Source organism: Geospiza fortis, unplaced genomic scaffold, assembly GCF_000277835.1.
Source record: "Geospiza fortis unplaced genomic scaffold, GeoFor_1.0 scaffold206, whole genome shotgun sequence".
NCBI lineage: Eukaryota > Metazoa > Chordata > Aves > Passeriformes > Thraupidae > Geospiza > Geospiza fortis.
In genome coordinates, this window is record NW_005054311.1 from 7,127,317 (window position 1) to 7,150,943 (window position 23,627).

A 23,627-nucleotide genomic window follows, 5' to 3' on the forward strand; every position below is an offset into this window, starting at 1 on the left:
ATCGCAGAAGGGAAGCTCGTAAGAAGGCTTCAGTAGAAGCTCGACTCAAGGTACAAAGTTGGATAAACCTGAGTGTCTCTGGTGTATCATGAATGTATTTTCTTTCCTTTTTTTTCTTCTGTTTGTTTTGTTGGTTTTTTTTTGTTTTGTTTTGTTTTGTTTTGTTTTTTTGAATCTGCATTTCAGCCAGATGGATAACTTTAAACCAGGGACTTCAGTTTTTACTTTGTGTCCAAATCAGAAAATCTGTGTTGTGAAAGTAATGCAGACTAACATTATACATCTTACTAATGTTTTATTCAAGCATTTCAAGTATTCTAGGTCCTGTACCTTCTGCAGTTTATTAATGGACTGCTACCCTGCTGTGTAGCCTGTCAGGCAACAAACCTTTATCTTAGTGACTGAATACTGAACTTGTAACAAAAAATTGATGATTGCATCTGAAAAAGGATCAGTCAGTTACCCCTCTGACTTTTACATGGGTTTAGGGAAGATTGTTAAAATACATCACATTTTTGTCTCTTGTGGAAGTGACCCCATGATTTTGCTCCTCCTTTGCATGTGTACGTGTGAGTGGTTGCACATTCACACCCATAGACTTAGCCTGAAACAGGAGTATGGTCATCCTGTGTTTATTGTCTGTATCTTGCTGAGTTTTGTGTTTTCTTCCTTCACTGGTATTTCCCAATAGTCATTTTAGACCACTGTATTAAGCAGGTGGAGTAGAGTCTTAGGAAAGTGTTTTGGGAAACATTTTCTCAGGTCAAAGTGGCTGGTATGCACTTTATCTAATCTTATATTCCATTTAGTTTATCTTATAGGTATTTAATGGCTCTTCCTTTGTGGGAGTCTGTATGAAGTAGAAGAAAACCAGTTTTGCACAGTGAAAAAAAATTGATATTTATATAATGTGCTGTTTATATATAGCCAATTACATGTTGATTTTTGTAGTATAGAAACAGAAACTTTTCTGATGACTTGGAGTGGGCTTTTCAGATTTAAGTCAGGAAGCATATAGAGTCTATTAATAATGGATCAGCTGTTTAGTTACTGTGATCTATTTATAATATATGAGCACAGTCATTTGCCTGGCTGCTTCTATGGACAGTCGTGACTAAATTTTGCAAGTCTTGCAAATGCCTAAATCCACTTTGTAGCTATTTTCCCTATTGTTTGCCTTAAGTTAGTTCAGTCATCCATAGGTGGTTGGAAATACCTGTTCCAAAAAGAAGTTCAATACCCCTTAATCCTCTCAGGATGCATTCCTGACAAAGGTGCTAGTTAGTGATGCAATGGACAGCAGTGCTGATTTTCCCATGAGAATTACTCTAATGGATGGGAGCACTGAGAGGATGTAGGAAATACTCTTGCTGTGGATTTAAACTGAATCTATGTGTGGTGTGGAAGATGGGGAAACAGACATTGGGATTATCAGAGGAGTTGCTGACTTCTCAGACTGAATTGATTACTGCTTCATCTGAGTGAATCAACACATGGGAAATCTTTCAGTGTGAGCATGTTAGGTGCTTCTTCCTTCCTGCTGCCATCTTTGTCATCATTTTCTTCAGGTGAATCTAAACATCCTCTCCAAATCCTCTCCCATATATTTAATTATGTCCATTTCTTATATCTTTCACTGCATTTCTTCCCATGTAGCATAAATTCTTAGAGGAAATATCAAACTCATCAGTTTTGTGTATGAGACTGACGGCATGCAGCGCAGCAGTATTTTTGGGGTTTGGTAGCAGAACCCTGAAAGAATATGTGGAAGAGCACCAGGTAGCATTGTAGACTGATTGTAGGTCATTGTAGATGCTTGTGGGTTCTGTAGTCCAGAAGGTAGAAGAGCTGCTTGAAATCTCTTTCAGAGCCTGTAAAATTTATAATTGTTGGCAGCCATTTTTGTTTGTGCTCTTACTCAATCTGTGGAAGAACTTCTCTGTGAAGAAACTCTGTATAAATACACATATCCTAGGGAAGTTTCTAGGTCGTGGATGTTCCAGAATATAAACATGCATGAGTCCTCTCCCTTTTGATTCTTAGCTGCTGTGCAATCGTGGATTTGAGCCATAGGGAGACCAGGAAGCCAGGATTCATGTTGAAAGCTGTCAGTTGAAAAAACATAAAAGGAGAAGTTTTGAGCCATTTTCCCAGGATGGCTTAGTTTTGTTTTAGTTTGTTTAATACAGTGATGGTCAGTCCAATCAAAGATGAATAGGCATTCTAGGAAGCAAAGTCTAGGCTGGGACATGCTTTTTTCCCTGCCCCATCACCCCATCCCCTGGCCCCAGCTGACCACTTGAAGACAAACTGAGCATGGATGGATGTCTGTTTTTAGAATATTCCATGCTCATTTGTGTCAGAGACTGCGATCCTGACTGTTTCAGTTCAACCTTATCAAGTTTCTGCAAAGGATAAATAGGCAAAAATTTGAATATGTAATACTTGGAAGATCTACCTCAGAAAAAATTATCAAAGCAGAAGTATTGAACATTTAATGATCATGTGATTTTTAAAATACTTTATGGTCAGCTGCAGAAGGTTTGAGTATCCCAATTATCTCAGTTCCTGTAGAGGAAAAATGTGTTAATGCAGCAGTTCTGTAGATAGAAACAGTATAAAAATGCCTTACTACTGCTTAATTGTGCTGAGTCTGCCAGGAAAATACATTTTTGTCAATAAAGTCAGCATGTCATAATTTGAAAGTACATAAATAATCTTAGTTTAAAAACCACTGCATTTTTCTGGCACTTTCCCAGCACATTTAAAACACAGTAAATGTTGTTTGCAGTTATCAGGATTTCCTCTTTGGCTTCTAGTGTCCGACAACAAGTTCCACAGCTATCCAAGTTTTTGGACCTTAAAAGTCTGGCAAAAAATGTGTTTTGAGCTTAGGAAAACGATTAATGCCTCATTTTCTTTACTGGTTACCTCAAGTTCCCAAGTTATGCAGCTGAGTTTTCACTGATAGCTTGCTTGTCTTTTGAAGCCTGTTATTTCTAGTTGCATTTTCCACTCCTCTGATTTCACCTTCATCACATCTTTTTAAAACTATGTATCTAGAAAATGTGCTGTGGATGTGATCTGATTTCTTTCTCTCAGATATGTGCTATAATGCATTTTCTGTACAGTGTCTGGACACCTGAATGATATTGAGGCCTGACAGCCTCTTTGAAGGGTCATTATTTCAAGTGTCACTTGTCATAAGACATCCATATCAATAACCTGCCTTTATACCAAAGTAATCTACTAGTTGTGTTGTTGGTCTGGTCATTGATGTTTCACAGCATGAAAATTACATTCAGTTTGGGGTTTTGTTGTTTGTTTTGACTGAATTGCTTTAGGGGTTTCTTTTGCCTTCAGGAGCTTTTGGAGTTTTTTTAAGAACATTTCAGAATTAAATTTGGGCTTTTTTAGAACATTTTCTGTTGCGAGTAAGAATTTGTAATTGCATTACTAAAATGCTTTTGAGAATCCGTACATACCAAACATTCTGATGAAACATCAACTTTCTTTGATATTCCCCTTTGAAATTTATTTATGAAGGAAATGCAGAGAAGTCTCATTCCTTTGATCCTGGTTTAATATAGATTACGAAGTTTACAATCCATCTCCCTAAGCTCCTATGTTAGTTTGTGGGTGGACTAATTGTATCTAGGTCCTTCAAAACTGGATACAGCTTCAGAACTTAAAAAAAATGGTATGTGGGCACACACAACATTTTGCATACTTCTAGTCAATTGTAATACTTGCTTTTCCTTTTTTTCTGCTGAAAATGTTAGGTAGTGAAATGAAAATTAAATCTTGAGAAATGTTGAAAATATGAAACTTAAGAAGAATAATATGGGCTCTTTCTTTGTCTTTTTATATTTAAGGCAGCAATACAGTCACAGTTAGATGGAGTACGAACAGGTTTAAGCCAACTGCACAATGCACTGAATGATGTGAAGGACATTCAGCAATCTTTGATAGATGTCAATAAGGACTGGAGACAGAGCATCAACACAATAGAAAACCTCAAGGATGTTAAGGATGCTGTAGTGCAACACAGCCAACTGGCAGCTGCTGTAGAAAATCTCAAGAATATATTTTCAGGTGATTTATTGTTCTTTATATAATCCATCACATACTGAAAACACTTCAATATGGTACTAACAGCTGTAAGGTTGTCAAGTAATGTTGAGAACTTTAAACTTCACTGGGAACGAAGAGTTAAGGAGAATGACCTACACATCATTTACAGGGAAGTAGCTGGTAAACATTTTATATAGATGAAGACTAAGTTGTGCTGTAGGAACTTCTAGTCTGGCCATCACACACAACTCACAAATTTCTTGCAAGCAATCAGTAGCTGGGATAATATGTTTAGTATAAAAAACTGAAATATGGAAGCAACAAATACAGAAAGAATATTTGTAAAGTTCTGGTGTGTTGCCACCTGAGCTGGACGCCTACAGTGAGCCTGTTGGGTACAAATAGTATGAAATTATTTTAGGAGGCAAAAACATTTTGTACCACTATACATCTGTGAGGGTTTGCAAAATGAAATAAGATTAATGTAATAAAATGGATACTGTAAAGATAATGTGATTACCTAGGTCACTTTGTGTAGCTGTGATGGAATGGACACTGCATTCCATCTTGAGTCATGGTAACCTCCTTGCCAGGACTTCTCTACTTATAAATAATTTTAAGTATCTTACCCCTGTCAGAGGGACTAAACCTATCAGACTAATTTTTTATTTAAACAGAATCTTCTCTCCTTTTGTCTTCTGATACTAATACACAAAGTGTAGCTATGAAGCAAAATTGCTTCCCAGCCATACCAGGTTGATTAGTTTACTGTCTGTGTGTACCTAACCTCTACAGTATCAGATACAGTGTGCAACTTAAAGAAAAGTGTTTACATGCAATGTCCAGCAGTTAAAAACAAGGAGCAGCAGAATTACGCACGTTCCAATGTGGAGCTGTTTTGGGGGTGTTGTTTTGTTTTACACAGATGAACGCAACTGAGACAATAAACCTTTTGAGGCTTATTGAGAGGTTTTTAGTATGAAGCATCTCCCCCTGGAGCTGTTAAACAGTATAGTTGTTTTGCTCAGAGATGATCAAATGTTTCATAAACAATGTCGTTTTTATCATTATTGAAAAGACATTTACACACAATCATTAGAAGTTTTTGTGAGCTGCCAGTTTTATCACTAGCTGCCTTTTTGCAGTGACAAATTTTTCTGATGAGATTTTTCAGTTCTTCCCCCACAGGATCCTAATCTTCTTCTGTAGGATTCCTCAAATATTGAAAAATAATAAAGACAAAAGATCTTCTAAATATTTTAGCATCATAGGTAATTATCCCTAGCCTTCATTTGTGCCTTAAGCTGGCAAAAACTGTTCAAGAAGGAGGTAAAACTTGGCATTTGTTGGGTTTATGCAGCCTCAGGTTCAATGAAGTGAGTAACTTTTAGTCAGGCAAGTTAAAAACCTTTTATGTAATGTATAAGAAGGCCAGCACTGCAGTTTGTTTCATAGACTTTCCAGGATTCATTTATTTAATTTTTGGCATCAAGATGAAAAGAGAAAATTGTGTTTACACTGTGATCTTTGTTTAGACGCTGATCAAAAATGGATATGTAATATTTACTAACAATTTTTGAATATTTCAAAATTACTTCCTTCAAAATATCTAAAAATAATTACTACAGCCATTCTCCAGCTTTTTTCCTAGTACTTTTATTGTCTTGTATTAACTGTTTGTATTTTGATAGCAGTGTTGTACTGTATGTGATTTTTTTTTTTTTGTCTTTCAGTTCCAGAGATAGTCAGGGAGACCCACGACCTGATTGAGCGAGGGGAACTTCTGCAGGCTCACCGGAAACTGATGGATTTGGAGTGTTCTCGTGATGACCTGATGTATGAGCAGTATCGCATGGACAGCAAAAACACACACGACATGAACCTCATCCACACGTACTTTGGGGATATGCAGAAACTGTCTGAGGAATTGGCAAAGCAGCTTTGGATGGTGGTTCAAAGATCTCTTGTTACAGTGCGTCGTGATCCAACCTTGCTTGTCTCTGTTGTGAGGATAATTGAGAGGGAGGAGAAAATTGACAGGCGCATGTTAGACAGGAAAAAACAGACTGGATTCATACCTCCTGGCAGACCAAAGAAGTGGAAAGAAAAAATGTTCAATATTTTGGAGAGAACTGTGAGCACACGGATTGAAGGCACTCAGGCAGACACCAGAGAGTCTGACAAAATGTGGCTTGTGCGGCATCTCGAAATTATCCGTAAATACGTCCTTGATGACCTGCTCGTGGCCAAGACCCTGCTGGATCAATGCTTTCCTCCACATTATGACATTTTCAACAGGTTGCTAGACATGTACCATCAAGCTTTGGCCACTCGAATGCAAGAACTGGCTGCAGAGGATCTGGAAGCAAATGAGATCGTTAGCCTTCTAAGCTGGGTTTTGAATACATACACTAGGTAAGGCCCCCTTATCCTTTCTGTTAGCAATAGGAGGAGGAATGCAAAGAGGAGACATGCAAAACACAGTTTGTGCTGGTATTTGCATGTCTGTTATCATACAATAAGATAAAACAGAAAAAGGATAATATCAAACTATCAAGTTCTTTGCTATTCATTACACATTTTGCTTCCTGGAAATTGCTCCTTAAAACTAGTTTGTGTTTTATAATGTGTAATTTTGAGTTGCTTAAAATTTTAATGCAGTTAAAGACCTGCAGGAAGGTACAGTCACCTCGTATTTCTGTACCAGTTTGGTGAAATGTTGGGAGGAACAGGAGACTGAGAGCTCATGTATGAAACAAAATGTTTGTTGTGGCCACAGCCCCGGAAGATCTGTATGATTATTAACTTTCTATTGTTCTATTCTACAGGGGGTGGGACTGCTTCAGTTGCCTCATTACTGTTAAATGGAAAGAATGTGGTAACTTCCTTTAGGTTTTCTCTCAAAAACTATGTGATGATTTGTTTATTTAGAAGAATTTCTGTTTACAAGTTGTTTTCTACGATAGTCTTATGCTTATTTTATTTGACTTGTCTGATTTGTTAGGATAACTTAAACATTGTGGAGGGTTTGCCTTTTTTTTCATTTTCTAGGTAGAAACAGCTCAAATGGCAACTCTTTAGTTTTTGCTGGCATGTAGTTACTAGAGCAACTGATTTGTTTGGGAAAAAGTGCTGCTAGCTTTTCTGTGGCTCATGAATAGCTGGCACTGACCCAGGCTCTGTGCCGTGTGTACTTTTGATGTCTTCAATTGTTCAGTATCACTAATGCAACAAATTTAGACACTTGGTGGGTTTAGAGCATAGTGCCATAAAGCACTGAGGAATTGTCATAACCAGCTTTCAGGTTTGTGTTCAGTACTCTGTGCAAAGTCCTCCTGTTTTTTCTTCCCTGCAAGGAAGAATCAGGAGCACCCACTTGTGCATACTTAGATACCCATACAGGGTATAGGAGAGATGCAGACACTAATAAGCAGCTGAGTTGATTGGCCTTTTCTTCTTTTGAAGGCCAGAGGAATAACTCTACAGTAATGAACATCAGAGATGTGAGTCCTTCTCATGCAGAGCCTTGGCAGAAATCCTGCTCTCGGCCTCTTCATTTGTGTCCTGGGGCTTATGTTCCAGTAAGGCAATTCTTGGTCTTAACATTGCCCTTCTACCTTCCCCCAGAAAGCAGAGTAGATTGTTACTGAGTTATCCAATTCAGAACTAAAGCTCTAAATCCATGTGTTCCAGCATTGGAAGGGCAAAGGGAGGGAGCAAAGCCAGTGTTCCTTCTATTTACAAAGCAAACAAATTTTGCTAAAGCAAGTCATGTGGCTTATAGCACCTGGTGGCTGAGTCTTGTGAAGAAAGAAAGGAAAACAGTGAGAGGAGTAGACACACTACAGGATATCTGAGAATGCTCTTTTCCCTGCATATCTGCATAACAAGTGGGATGGAAATTAGAGGAAGTACCTTGAAGGAAAAAATTAAGGCTTTGACTTTCTCTCTTCTCTTAAAAAAAAAAAAGCCCAAGAGGGCAGTACAGGAATTGCATTCCTGTATGTTACAATAAAAGGTAATAATAGGATGATAATTACTGGAAAAGTAATTTCCCAGAGAAGTTGTAGATGCCCCATCCCTGGAAGTGTTAAGGCCATCTGGTCTAAGGGTGGCATGCGTGCTCATGGCAGGCAGGTTGGAACCTAGGTGGTCTTTAAGGTCCAACCCAAACCATTTTCTATGATCCTATGAGAATTAGCCATTGGGTATTGGGAGTGCACAGTGGGAGAAGAAATCAGCTCAGGTTTCTGAGTGGGAAAGTTAAGTTCTCAACAGGGATATTTGCAGAGCTTATCAAATCACAGTTCCTGGACATCTTTTAACAATACAATAAACAATTCTCCATAGGGGTATGTTTATAATAAACTAGGAGGAGAATGGTATCATGAGAACTCTGAATAATAGAGGGCAGATATAAATTTGTATTGTATTTGCATATTGAAGCTGCACTTCAAAACCAAATGAGAGAGTACTGACTGAAAAGAAGCATTGAGGTTTCTTTCCACGTGATGAATTCATGCCCAACTTTTTTTCAGTATTTGCAACATAGGAGTTACAAAAGAATCATGAGGGTTTCTTTATCAGACCATGTCTGCATGAAAGCTATTTTTAGAAATATATTCAATTTACAGCTCAGAAATAAAGTGATGCTGCATGTGGAATAATAGCCTTTAATACTTGAGTGGGAGTTTTATTGTGCTAGGTGGGTTTCTCTTCCATGTTTAAGCCAATGAGAGTTCTGGAAACATACTCTTGTTATTAAATCTGTACTGGGTTGGGACCGTGACTCCAATCTGTGTTTGAGGAAAGTTATAAGTCTTGTAAGGTCCTGATGCTCATATTCATAGCATCATTTTATGAGCTACTGATCAAGTGTTGACAAAACTGCTATGAGATCACCAGGATTGCTACAGACAGTGTCAGCAATGTTCACTTTAAGGAACAGAAGGAATACTACTATACATATACCTGGATGCTGTCTCTGGAGCCATTATCTCTTTTCACCAGATAGAGCAGGATTGGTGGCAGAATAGAAACTTTCTAAAATGCTACTTTCCAAATTATAATCAAGTTGAAATTTCAAACATAATTGTATTAATTTTTTTCTTGAAGGTAAATAACTTCCCAACACTTAGAAGTCTTGTGCTATTTGGAAGAGGGTTGTCTGTCACTTCTTTTCCCCTGGGCACTTCGTTGTGACAAACAGGAAAGAGAACTTGTGCATAGGAAGAATCTTTATGTTGTGGGCTAAAGTTTGTAGAAGCTTTTGGTCCTTGTTTTGGGGTTTCAGGTGATGTGCTTTGAGAAAAGGTTTATGTCTCTGTGGCCTTGTGAACAGGGATAATGATGTCTAATGAGGCTAGCAATATTTTCTAACATGGCACAGTGCCATAAACAGCTTGTCACGTTTCCTCTGAATCAACCTAGAATAGGTCCTGCTATTATGTGTGTCCTTTCTGTAAACTACAACAGAATGGAATTCAGTTTTCTGAATAGACTGAGACACTTAAAATAATTTCAACCTCTTTTCTTACAAGCCAAGAAGATGCTATTAGTGTAGGATGGTCAGTCACAGTAGCTTTTATGGCTTCAAATACAAGAATTTTGGTATTTTAAGTTGGTAGCTGTAGTGTTCTTTTGCAGTGCTTTGGGATTTATTTTTTCCAGGAAGTGGAAGCAACACTGTGCTGACTCCCTGCATGTACCCAGAGAACAACTTCAATTTGCAGAACTATCAAACTGGACACTTGCTTAGGAATTTAGGTTGTCCTTTGTTTTTATAGTGGCCTCTGCAAATATAGAATTTGTGGTTTGCTTCTGAAAAGCACACTATAAATGGAATGTGAAACAATTTATGTTATTATGATTGAATATATTTCCATCAGCTGTTAATAAAGCACTCTCTGAAGAGTGTGGGTTTGACTTATTGATTTGTTTGAGCATGAAATATTAAGAGTTCTTGCTATGTTGTGCTTTGGCATAGCTTTGGGGATTTTTTGATTACACAAGCTAGTCATTTTATGATCTTATATAGGTGCAAAATATCACTGTAAAGTATTCATTTTGTATAATCCTTGTCAAAATATTTTGCTTTAGTTTCTTTTAAATCCTATAAAATCAAGAACTTTTTTTGCAAGCAATTGGTTTTATACAGTACCCATGAAGTGCACCTTTGATTTGTCTTGAAAGGTGTTCTTCCTCTTAGATTAGCTATATTCTTTACCAAGACAGGAAGCATAGGTAGCTTTTCTTTTATTATATTTTAATTTTTGCATGGATGTGATACAAGTACCAAAACAAGCTCTTTTGAGAATCTGAGGACAGTAATTCATACTTGTCACTGATCTTTACTGTTCTAAAATTCAAAATGTATAAATTGTCTTTCATCACCTCTGAAATTTAAAAGATACATAGAAACGTCCCCTACAAAGAGCCCACAGGCTGAAGCAGTTGGCTTTCATTTAGTTTCAAGTAATCATTACTTCTTTTACATAAAAGTAAGGAATGCATGGAAAAGTTGTATATTTAAATGTCTATAATACTTTCTATTATATCCTGGGCTGTAGCTTTTACAGTCTGTTCTTTCATTCATATAATTTTATTTACATTTCTTGTAAATGCACTGATTGTTGCACTTGCTATTAAAAACTTTTTGAAATGTGTAGGTACTGAAAAAATTGTGCTTTACAGCGAACATACAGAAGAAGTTGCATAATTTTTTAGGTTTTAACTTTTAATCTCATTTTTATTAATCTTCAATTTTTTGTTGTTTTTTTTTTTTTTCCATTTAGTGCAGAGATGATGGGAAATTCAGAACTGTCTCCTGAAGTGGATGTAAATTCTCTGGATGCTCTGATTTCACAAAATGTGGTAGACCAGCTTCTCAGCAAGTATATGTCAACACTCACTGTGAGTAATAACAGTGCAAAGGCACATTTAGATGAGTTTATATCTTCATTAGTACCTTAGTGCTGCACCTCCATCAGAGAAAACTGTGACAGATGTGAGTCTAACACTATCACTTGTATGAAAATGCTCATATCCTATGTGTAAGTTTCTTTATAAAGCCATAATCAGATGCTTTTATATATGTAAATCATAACATTTCAAGGAGTAGTTATGCTTTACAGACTATTAATAATAATTTATTAGAAAGGAAGGAATTCCAGTCTTCATATGCCTAAATTCATAGTGCTGGTATGTTAGCACTTAAAAATACACTGTAGGCTGTTTGGTCCCTGTGGTAGCTACATCAACATTTGATACAGATGGGATCTTTTCAAGGTAATCAGGATGTTAATGTTTGCCAGTTTGATTCTTTTAACAGCCTTTTTCCTTTCATGCCTGTTAACTGCATGAGCATAATTTCCTTTTGTGGATGCCATTTCAAGTGTATCTTAAATATCGAGGCACTGCTTCTTTGTTATCCCAAGAGTCACTAGAAACTGGTGAATTTCATGGCAAAGCAAGCATTATGTGATTGTCAGATCCACTAATTGCCTCCAAGAGTGGATATTTGGGTAGTTGTAACTTTGGACTTGTTGTTCTTAAATTGTCCAATGAATTCCTACTTCTCCTAAATTTAGGAGCTCTGCCAAGCAGAGGAGGGAAATTTTTGTGCTTCTTTGGATGTGTCAGCTACTAAAATATGTTCAGCAACAGCAACTACTTGGACTTTATACTCTTCACAATAATATGAACCAACCTTGTAATGACTCAAGGAGGTTGTCAGTAGAGGCTCTGCTTCCCATTAGCTTTATTAGGACTTTTATGCAAGGTTATTTTTCTGCACTTACCTTTGGAGCAAAAAGCACATGGTTTGTTTTCTCAAGCTACTTTTGCCTTGACTCAGAAAGTGCCTTTGAATTAATTTTGTCCTCAGTTAGCATGAAAAAATACACCTATATTGTTTTTTTAGAATTGTTCTTCCTTACCTACTGAAAAATAGTATGTATAGAATGTTGTTTTATTTTATTTCTAGAATATACATAAAACAAAGTTGCCACTCTATTTAACAGAGTGGCTTTCATTTTGCTGGTTTTGATTTTTGGCTGTATCTTTCTTTTAAGGCGGAAAATACTGAAACGGCCTATTTGTTTCACTTCTACCTTATTTCTTTTGATGTTGTTTAAAAGTGGTTTTAAACAAAATGTAACTAGTTCTGAAAAATGTAACTAGTTCATGAAAAATAACATGCTAATAGATTTTAACAGATTTCCAGCATATTATTTTTCCAATCACCTTAGCTTGAAACAAAGTCCTTGTAAATGCTGATCTTAAGGTGAAAGAAGTTCCCTGGGCTGCTGGCTTAAAGGATTGTCATGCAAGTCGTATCTCATTAGAGCAATTCCATGCTTATGAGGAAGAAGGGTAGTGCATTGTTTCACACAATTGAAGAGGGTACTATATGGACTCTTATGACCTTTCTGTTTGTGCCTACTGGTAATGTGTAATTTTGCATGGTAGGGCACAGTACTATACCTGTAACATGTTGGAAAGAGGTATGAACATTTGTATTACTACAGGGTTTAAGCAAATGTGAACAAAGCAGAAAAGAGGCAGAAATCATCAACAAGCAAGACAGAATTCAAAGAATCCAATTATATATTTAGCAAACATGCTGGTCTTTACTGTTGTGAATAGGTCTGTGATATGTGTCATGCAGAAAACTGGCTCAGTCTCCTTCTAAACCCAGTTTTCCTTAATGTCTGTGTGCTGTACAATGTGCTGGGCAGATGGGAGGAGAGCCAGCCATTGTGTCCGTCACTGTGTTCTGCAGCACTCGTGTTCCAAGAAACACAACTCATTTAATCTAATCCTGGGGTTTTGTACCCAGCAGTAATGAGCACCAGTTTCCTAAAACCTAGGTGTAAAAGGAAGTACAGGCAGATATGTGCAATTTTTCCTACATTAAGTATTACTCTTATTTTTTCAGCTGCGGAAAAATTCAGGGTTTTTTAGGTGTTAAAGCCTGAGCCTTAATAAATTCTTCCAAAATTAGTAAACATGTTGATTCTGACAAACTGACCTACCCTTTGTGTTAGGAGCACTCCCCTTCCAAAATGTGCTGAAGCTTCAAACTACACCACTTGTGTTCCAGTACTAACCTTTGTCTTTGTCAATGCAAATTTGAATTTGCCTGTTACCTGTATCCTGTAGGAATGGCAAGAGTGGTCAGCATTATCAGTTACTATGCCACTCTTCATTATGGAAATGACTACTATTCTAGATATTGTAGCAGAGGGCTTAGTTGCGTTAAATTAAATCTCTTCTTTCTCTTGGTTGCTTTATTAAATGAAGTCTAACATCATTGGCTGGCTGCGAAAAGCACTGGAGACAGATAAAAAAGACTGGATAAAAGAAACTGAACCAGAAGCAGATCAAGATGGGTACTATCAGACTACACTCCCTGCTATTGTTTTTCAGGTATAAGACAACTTGGTTATTCTAGAAAATCTACAGTAGCAGTACATGGATTTGGAGGAATGGAGGGGAAGCCAAACTTTCTAGAATACTATTGTTTCTGTGTCTTTTGAAGTATAGTGGGTTTTTTTCCCTGTAGAGCTGTTAGTTGAAGGGGTTGTTTCTTTGAAGGTTTTTGTTTAACTTTTTTACTTCAATGCTTAAAGACATAGTTCTTTTTTATGTGTAGATTAGAAACATATTTTTAGTTGATATTTGTATTTAATGAGCTGTTTTTACTTAGGTCTCTTGATGTGAAGCTGTAATATAAGCCCACCAGATGACATGTGACTTATTAGGACAGTTTTTGTTAATACAGTGCTGAGTTAGGCTGTTTGTTTATATGGTGCTGAGGTAGTTAGGCATATATTTGTTACTATAAATTATTCATTATATACAAGCACCTTAATAATAGAATAAAAAGTTCCACTGAAGGTTGGAACTGTTGCTGTTTTAAACAGTACTTCAGTTAACATGAATGCCTGTCCAAATTCAAACCAGAAAAGATAAGGTGGTTTCTAAAAATCCTTTAAAAAATATCCAAACCTGCACCACCCTGTTGTTGGTAGTGGAAAGTTTTGAAAGTGATCTTTATCAACCGGTAAAATGTCAGCTTATTATGCTCACTTTCTAATTTTTCTTTATAAATATTGTGTTAGGTACCTTCAATGAAAGATAGGTTATCTCTTCTTCCTGCATTTGTTTCCCACTGTATTTTTTTCCCACTTTATGCCAGGATTTTTGCTACATTCCTTCACATTTGCTTTCGTGCCAAGGTTTACTTCATCTAATCGTTTTCAGAAAGTGTGTGATGTCAAAGAACTGGTGGCTGATTATTGGCTTTAGTGTCATGCTGAGAAGGATTGCAGTGCTTAGGTGCATGTAGCAGTGAAATTTTCAAAATCATCTTAGCATAGAAACAGCTCATGTTTCCACCTGGTTTTGTATCCTTTCTTTCTAGTTTGCCTCCTGTCAAACATAGTTGCCTGTAAGTCACCTGGATCGTGTACCTCCTTGTGTTTCTAATGTTTAGAGGTTCCTTTACTTCGCTGTTCAATGCAAGCTCACTGCTTTCATATATGGGAGAAACAAAGGAATTTGAGTTTTAGTGTTATTCACTACTAACTGCAGGAGCTGATGCTAGAACTTTGATACACAGTAAAGCCAAAGCACTACTGAATTAAAGAGATTAAGTACTGTTTTGCTGAATTAAGAATGCAGCTGTTCTCAGCATCAGGAGAACACTGCAGTATGCATTAATAGTTGCCAGTAATATATTAATTACACTTGTGAAAATAGTGGCTTTTAATTTGGTCAATGGGCTTGTCTGGGGAAAAAAAGCAACAGAAAGCATAGAGCTGGTGCTAGCAAGAGTCTTCAAGAGTCCAAGATAGGAGTTCTGTCTTTATTTTACCACTGATAAAAGCCTCTCTTTATAATTAAACTATTTTTGTCTTAGATGTTTGAGCAGAATCTTCAGGTGGCTGCTCAGATAAATGAAGATTTGAAAACAAAGGTACTCATTCTATGTCTTCAGCAAATGAATTCATTTCTAACCAGGTAACATAATATTTAAAATACAAATGCTTTATCCTACCTCAGTCTCTCTTTGTTCCTACAGTTCCAATACTTGTTTTTTTGTTTGGATGTTTCTTTATTGCTTTGTCTTTCTCGTGTCACATTCATGCCAACCAGGCTTTTCTTCTCTTTCCTTTTCTTCCTTTCTTCCCTTCCCCAGTTTCACTGCAGAAGTTCTTCTGTGCTGGTGAGTGGCACTTACGGTTCCTGTCTGCAAAAGGCTCTTAACTTTTTGAGTCAGTTCTGCTTTCTTTTATATCTCAAATTTATGCCTTGTTCTCTAAAGGAAGAGAGAAAATACCTACTTGACTGGATTCTGCCCAGAACAGAAGGACTAAACATCACATGAGCAACACACTCTTTATAAAATACTTCTAAATCCCTGACAGACCCTTATGAAACATTTGGTCCTATGGGTGTATTTGAGTTCTTACAGATTTGTGTCTGTTTAATGCCATTCCTTTTATGTGTTACAGGTACAAAGATGAAGCACAATTGTATAAAGAAGATCATCTTAAAAATCGTCAGTATCCTCAGTGCTATGTTCAGTACATGATTGCAGTCATCAACAACTGTCAAACCTTCAAGTAAGTCTGCATGTTCTTGCAGTACTATGAGAAAAACAGCTATTGATAGTTCAGTTGTAATTCTACCTCTTCCCAGAACCTTCTCTTCTGTATGCAAAGCGAGTTCAGTTAACCAGTAGTTAACTGAATAAACTTAATAGTAAACTAATCAATAGTTTAGCTGACTAAACAAAGGCAACAAGTTTGAAGGTAGTGCTGTTTTGAGAGGCAGGTATTGTGATTGCTTTTGCCTGTGGCAAGTCAAGCCATTACCTCTCACCAGTGAAAAACCACGTGTTATCCCAAGAATTTCGTTGCCACAGAAACATTTATCTTCAGCTTACAGATTTTTAAAAGGTAATTTCAGTTAGTTTGTCTGGGTCCTGTCATTTTTTCTCACCTTCAAGGCCACCTGTGATCAAGGTGGACTGAACTAGAGAAAAGTAAAGGCAGACCTCCTGTGAAGAGTATCAGAATGTGGCTCATGTTTCAGTGATGAGCGATCCAACTTCCTGTTCTTCTGTATCTGCTGCCACTTGCAGGTCTACTCAGCATCAGCAGTTTGCTACCAGCACACATGTAGTCTACCCTGACCACTCCAAAATCATGCTGGAGAATAAATAAAGGCTTCCAAAGCAAGTAACAGGCATTGTTTCCCCTTGCAAAAATAACTGTCCTGTGTCTTTTTTCATGTATGTACTAAAAAAATTTAATAGTAGTGCAATTGTGCATCAGTGGGTGATGAAAACCCTTTTTTTTTTCCCGTCACAGAGAATCCATCATCAGTCTGAAAAAAAAATACTTGAAAAGTGACATGGAAGACACCTTGTCAATCAGTCATGCAAACATGGATGCAACTTTAGACATCATTGCTAAAGAAGGCTGCTCTAGCCTGCTAGATGAAGTCTTCATGGATTTAGAGGTTAGAACTTGTCTCCTCAAAAAATCCAGAAGTATTATTTATAAAGAAAAAAATAATTCAGAATGAAGTAGTTGTGGAGCCTTTTGGTTGCTAAATATATAAAATATGTGGTTTTTCTATATGGACTAGCAAAGGGTCAGTAAACATTAGTATTGTTCTTCACTGGTATAGTTTGCATGTAGGAGACTGGAAGGTTGCTTAATTAGGTTTCATGGGATGACTTAAGGCAGGTGCTTTGTATATAATTAATATTTTCTAGCAGATGTACTTAATTCTTACAACTCAACAACATAAGACTATTCAGGAAACTGCTGCTGATATTAAGTTGTCATTTCAGGTACAGTTCACCTGTAATTAATATATTTAATTGATTCTAGCAGTGGGCCCCTCTCTGTCTGGTAGATTTCCATGTTTAGGAATTCTAGCTTCTTGATAGAATGCCTCAGGGAAAAAATTACTACTTGAAAGAAATTGGGAGTATGGGGAGGGAAACAGGGCAATTAGAGAAACAGCAGGAAATGGTGAAGAGAGATGCTCTGGGACTTGATAGATTTGTAATAAAATTTTGAACTAATATAAATACCTTGAATGGCTTACATGAGGAAGGATGTGACAGAAGCCTAGTTTAGAAATTGACAACACTTAAAATTGTCTCCTGTTTTTTAGTAACTGCACTGATCTGATGAAACTGTCAAAAAACTGATCTGATCTCTTCTTTGTCACCTTCCCAGCCCCATCTGAATGAGCTGATGACGAAGAAATGGCTGATGGGGTCTAATGCAGTGGGGACTATCTGTGTCACTGTAGAGGATTATTTCAATGACTTTGCAAGAATTAAAAAACCTTACAAAAAGGTAGGTGCAAAATACTCAGTGATACTTTGTTAATGTACTCTGAGCATCATGTTGATTTGGAATATCTGAACACCACATGGAATTCAGAGCTGAAATGCAGAAATTGGAATTGATTCATTACTGGAAAGGAAAAAGTGTTCATCATCATGCTGCAGAAATCTGAATCTACTTTTTTTGTTCACAGGCATATAACACTGTCAAAGACAGATCTAAGTTGTAGTATTTAGTCCAGGAAACTTCTTGGCATGTTACTAGATATTTTTACTACTTTACTTTTCTACCTCTCCTCAGAAGTTTGTACTCAGATAAAATTAGCTCTTCTGAAACTGGTTTTCCTGGTCTGTAATTACTTTTTTTTAATAAATGCACATAAAGTAATTCCTAGTTTTAATATATACAATGAAGCATAGTGAATTTGGTACCATAAGGGTTAACAAATGTGCAGTGCATGTTTAAAGTGCTCTTACAATAGTAAATGTGCTAGGTTAGGATTTTTTCCCCTCTCATCTGTCAAAGGATATCTGAATTTCTCTATTGATGGAAACAAGTACAATAATATGGAAGATTAAAGGCAGGTTCATGTAATAAGACAGTGTTAAATGATTGTCTAACACTTAGGAACCCAGCAGAAGCTAGCAAGATTAGTATTTAGATGAGGTCTTTGAAGCTCTTAGAAGGGCTTAAAAGATAGAATAAGTGTATGATTTGGAGACTTTCTTACCTTAATTCTCAAAGTAATAATTTAACTGCTCAGAGTTTCTCTCATGACCTTTTAACCTTCAGTATTTGCAGATCCTAGAAGCCTTATTATGTAAGTATATGTACTTACAGTCCAGAAAAAGTGCACAAAACAAGTTAGGTCAGTCTCAGAATTAGTCTATATCCACAGGACAGCTTTCTTTTCCAGATTTAGTCTGTTACTGTGAGGTACAAGTGCTTGGCATGAGTTTTGAGGTATTAATACCAATCTCTGCAATCACATGTTTCATTGTGTAGCATTTATTGCCATCTTGTGGGGAAGAAGCTTACAAGCAGATTCTTTGGCATTCAACATACCTACTTTTCCACGGTCTCCCAGCACAAAAAAACCTCCCATGAAAGATGCCATGTGTTCTAGCACAGGCTGGACCACACTTTTGTTTCCATGATTTGTCATGGGATTTTTTTCAGATTTTAAAATATTCTTGAATAACCCTGTTTTGAAAGTACAGTTTTTAAAAGCCACATGAACAGAGCACCACAAAGAAGACTGTAGCCCAGTGGGAAGGAGGGAAGGACACAGTTCTGTAACAGAGGAAATCTGGATCTAAGGCATTCATTCTGCTTTGCTGTTTTCCTTGTGTGTAAATTAAATGCTCTACCATACCACTGTTGGCTCTTGTGGAGTCTTCTCAGTTGTAGTGGAGCTGTTTCTCAATTCCTCTCCAGCAGGATGAGCCATACATGTCGGCCCCCCACAATCTGTTTTGTGCAGTTCATTTTCCTTTGTGTAACAGGCATCAATTCCACCAACGCAAGAGAAGCCATCCCTGAGCAGCCACCTAACTCTGGTATTTCTCCAGACTCTTGAGAGCAGAACTTGAAGTTGGATTTTTGACTTCCAGTATTTTGCAATTTGTTGTTTTCTCCCTTTTTTCTTTTTTCCCCCTTTTTCTCTCTTTCCTGAAACCTTTTATTCAAATTTTGACTGAGGAACATGTTTCAATAACAACTTGAAACTAAAGTTGATCGTACTACTAATAAAACATGATAAAAAGTTTGCGACTACCTGTTATGCCAGCTTTTTCTTTATCGTAAGTAACTTTGCCACCAAGCATAAGGGGAAGAAAAAACACCTGAGTACTCATGGGATTTAAGGACTCTGCTTACATTCCTGTTGAAAAATAAGCATGTGAAGGTTTTGGGGGTTTAGTTTTGTTCTTTATTTTCAGACCTCAGCATTACTCTTGCACCAATACCAGATGCTTCATGCAGGTACCAGAAGATATTTCCCATAAAAAGACAAGTGCAGAACAGCCAATCAGTCAAGGAAAATCTGGGAACATGATTGTTCTTTGGTGCTCCTCAAAAAACTCAGACATATTATTAAAGATATCTTGGGTTTGTTGCTTCTTGGCTCGTCATTAGGGAAGGAGAGATTTTCATTTCTGTTAGCATTGTGAAAATCTAAAACCACTCAATCTACATTAGCAAAAAATGTATACTGGTGTTTAAGTGCAAATACACAGTTCAAAGCCTAAAAATAATGGCTGCATCTGCAGGTATCACTGGCATAACCCACCACCTTTTCCATTTCTTTCAGACAATGACTCTGGAGGCACATCGGCGAGTAGTTGTGGAATACATCAGAGCAATCATGCTGAAACGTATATCTTTCAAGAATGCAGAAGAGAGAAAAGAGGGTGCAGAAAGAATGATCAAAGAAGCTGAACAGTTCAGATTTTTGTTTAAGAAGCTTGCAGCTGTAAGTACTTGCTTTGGGTAGTGCTGTTAAGCTGGTAATTTACAATAACCACACACGTTTATTGTTTGGGGGAAATGGGTAGAGTTAAATCTCCATCTCTCCAAAATGTGGAGTGAGTTGGAAATATCAGAGATGCCAGCTGAGGGCACAGACAGAGATTCTGAACACACAGGCCAGCTGCTAAAATTCCTGAGCACCAGTTTCCGCTGCTTTGTGTTTATACAGCTCTCTGCAGCTGAATATTTGAATGGCCTCTGAGAGATAGGTGTCCTGAATTCATAGTAGAAAGTGAAAGAAAAAAGCAGTTAAAAAAAAAAAAATCTGTCTTTGCTTTTCCTGGCCAGAAGAAAACAGATGCCATGACTTATTACCTAAGGAGCATGCAGTGTTCATTCGGATCAGTAAGATGAGTATCTTGACCCCATTTAAAGTCCAGTAGAAATAGAAAAGACAGGCTAAAAAAGGTATTTGAAAATCAATGTGCAAGACAGGCCTAAAAGTTTTAACTGCATAAGGAACAGGGATCTTAGAAAGCTCCTAGGGCCAAGAGATGACAAAATGCAAAAAGAATGCACAGAAGGATAAAGCCTGAAAAACTGGAGTAGTTGATGGAAGAGGTTGTGGAATAAAGGAAACAAGCCATACCTGATTGGCAGAACCAGGTGACCTTGAATTAAGAATACTAAAATAGTCCAGAGTTTAAATAGATACAGTTCAATCAATCAGTTCCTGAAAGCTGCTTTGGTGGCCAGATGACTTGAAGGAATCTAACAGAGGGCCAGTTTTGAAGCAATGTTTCAGAAGAGATCTGGCTTTCATGTCAGTTATTCCTAACGTTTATGCTCATAATTACCCAAAGTTGAAGACTAGAATGTATCACCATGTGGATAAATACAACATAGTGTTTGTAGGACACTACTTTCTTCACTGATATTCTCAGAGTAGGTCTCTGAAGGAAGAACAGGGAGAGGATTATAGTGACAATTCACACATATTTGGTTTTTTTTAATGTCTGAAAATTCAGCTTTTTGGGAATTTTCAAGGGCATTGTCAGACCAAATATTAATTAAAGGATTTTTTTTTGTAGATTTGAGGAGTATTGCTGTTGTTTTGGGACATTTTTAATAGTTTTTGTTTACTTTTGCAGGGCTCTGGAGAGGACACTGAAGGACTCTGTGACATCATTGAAGCCATTGCAGAGGTTATCAAGTTGACTGATCCTTCACTGCTCTATCTGGAAGTTTCAACTTTAGTCAGTAAATACCCAGATATCAGGTAATTCTCCTTGCCCTCAGATTTGATATATAAATAGATAACATCATAATTTCCTTGGGCTTTGGGCAAATTTTGAAATTTAAAACAGTGTGTAAATGTGTTCATATTTTTCATATTTTAGAATGTAATCACTTTCTTGTGGAAAGTAATGCTAATGTACAGTGTATGTGAGCTGGACTAGAAGTTACAACTACTTAAGTGTACTGCAGAGGAATACTAAAAATACTTCAGCTCTTTGTGTTGGGAGGATGAAATAGGTTTTAGAGTCCTAAAAGCAGCCAAAACAGTTCTTTATATTGAGCAGGACAAACCAGTTATGAGTGAGTAGAGATCTGATTAAGAATAAAAAAGGAAAGCTTTTTTACTCTTAAAAGTGAAAGGATTGCCAATTAAGTGCTGTTTTTGACAAAATCTCTCTTGTGCAAAGCCTCCTAATGCCAGTTTTACCTTTCTCCTTTGGCAGGGATGACCACATTGCAGCTTTGCTGACAGTGAGAGGCGATGCCAGCAGAGATATGAAGCAGACTATCATTGAAACTTTGGATCAAGGTCCAAGCCAACCCAATCCAAACTATGTGCCAATTTTTAAAGAAATTACAGTTCCTACTCTCACTGTGCCAAAACTTCTGAAGTAATTGACAACTCTGTGTTTGTGTGTCATTACTGCTCTGGGATCAACGGGTTTGAAATATTTGTGGGCAAATTTGGCAACGCTATTTTGAGTGAAGTTCAATATACATTGATACTTGCTAGGCATATTTCTTTCTGAAGACTTGGACGTGAGGAAATGCAAGATACCTGAAAGGAGGATTAAAGGTCATGTTTGAAAAACGAAGCTTTTAATGGCATGGTTTGTTTTTTTTTTTTTACTGACCCGTTTGTCACAGCTGGTTTTGCTGTCAGCAAACACATTTTTCTTGTGGAATATATTTGCACAGTGCACTGCAATGCTATATAAAGATGTTTATACCAAAACTTGCAGAGCTGTATTAGTGCTGGATATACTAACATACATCACTTACAATGCCTAAGCAGACTCCTTTAGAACTGTCTTTATATGGCACTGCATTCAGTGTTAATGTCAATCCACTTTCACATTATATTTTGTGTATGTACTTACTTTGGTGTAAAATAGTTTATTGCAGAAAACTTCATTATGAAATCAGTTTCCTGACTTAAAGGACTGATTGAAATTGCTACAGTGCAATTTGATTATAGGTTGAATAAATAAATAAATAAAGACATAAGGTACAATTTTTTTTCACTGATTCACTAAAAACAGCACATAAAGCACACCCATTCAATAAAATGTTAAACCATTTCTATGTTCAGCTATGATTCTGTGCATCCTTGTAGATTTACAGAGCATGTAAATCTTTTTTGTTGTTTTAAGTGTGAATAAAAATTGGATTTAATAGTTTTCTGAAAACACAAGCTACTGGGTTTTATTTCCACAGTATTTTCAGATTAATCTAATTATAAAATAGTACTAGACAATTGTGGATTCAAAATTCCTTGCTGAAGGGCATATTTAAGGCATTATCTCTTAGTACCTGACAAGAGCTGTCAGAGGTAAGCACAAGGAAAACACGAGCCCACATTGTTTTAATTCAGCATTCTGGAGTTTGTGTACCTAACACCTTTGGCCACGCAGGTCTTGTGCCATTCCAGCCCTGTCCCCAGCTCCTCTGTACCCCAGAAGAGCTATGCACAGGTCAGCAGTTTGGATAAAGGATAGAGCTGAGACTGTGCCTTTCTGCAGTGACAGGGACTGTGTCCCCAGAGATGGTTCAGTAGAGCATCATCTTGGTATCTCTGTGCTTGAGGGATTTTAGCGCAGGAGCTCCCTGGGTCCCATGGGACCGTACACTCTGCCTAGAAATTGTAGGTACAGGGAGGGGAACTTGACTGTTTCTCAGAGGGTTCTGTTCAGCCCTCAGTAAAGAATTCAGTTAGTGAGGTGATGCTAATTTGGCTTGTACTCTTAATTCCGTCCTGTCCCTGAAATTCTTTCCCTGTGTGCTGTAATCCTCACTTTGTGTAAGGCAGTCTGTTCAGCGGGCTTTGTTTCCCTCTGTATCCCTTCTTCCTCCGCGATGGTGCAGAGGCAACTCTTGGATGTTAAACTTAGGCTCCTTCTCCTCCAGCACACGCCAGCTCCCCTCATGGGGAGCGATCGCTCACAGGGACGGCTCCTGCCTTTGCGGGAACCTTCGTGAGGGAGGGCGGCGGCTGGTGCGGGGTGGCTCTGCCACTCCCAGGGCGCGGATCCCCGCGCGCCGCGCTAAGGTCGTGCCGCAGCCCCGCCTCGGTGGCTCCCTCGGTGCCTCCCTCTCCCGGTGCCTCCCGGCGGGAGCGGCCGGACTCCCCGCCCCGTGCCCCTCGAGACCCGGCTGCGCTCGGGATTCCCCTCCGCGCGGCGGGGCGGG

The 23,627-nt window shown here is 37.7% G+C and overlaps 2 protein-coding genes across 2 annotated transcripts in view; both read left to right on the forward strand.

Annotated features, from left to right (window-relative positions):
• The window catches only part of EXOC3 (exocyst complex component 3), a 26,096-nt gene extending 3,464 nt beyond the window's left edge, over nt 1–22,632 (forward strand). Inside the window, exons 3-14 of the mRNA XM_014306336.2 lie at nt 1–50; nt 3,876–4,095; nt 5,808–6,489; nt 10,869–10,986; nt 13,378–13,503; nt 14,999–15,099; nt 15,594–15,704; nt 16,455–16,605; nt 17,337–17,459; nt 19,762–19,923; nt 21,071–21,198; nt 21,662–22,632. Coding sequence (XP_014161811.1) covers nt 1–50; nt 3,876–4,095; nt 5,808–6,489; nt 10,869–10,986; nt 13,378–13,503; nt 14,999–15,099; nt 15,594–15,704; nt 16,455–16,605; nt 17,337–17,459; nt 19,762–19,923; nt 21,071–21,198; nt 21,662–21,833 — 2,144 coding nt within the window. The 3' untranslated portion in view covers nt 21,834–22,632. The remainder of the gene's footprint in view (nt 51–3,875; nt 4,096–5,807; nt 6,490–10,868; nt 10,987–13,377; nt 13,504–14,998; nt 15,100–15,593; nt 15,705–16,454; nt 16,606–17,336; nt 17,460–19,761; nt 19,924–21,070; nt 21,199–21,661) is intronic.
• A 662-nt stretch (nt 22,633–23,294) lies between these two features.
• Nucleotides 23,295–23,627, forward strand: part of PDCD6 (programmed cell death 6) — a 9,974-nt gene continuing 9,641 nt past the window's right edge. Inside the window, exon 1 of the mRNA XM_031055645.1 lies at nt 23,295–23,413. Coding sequence (XP_030911505.1) covers nt 23,295–23,413 — 119 coding nt within the window. The remainder of the gene's footprint in view (nt 23,414–23,627) is intronic.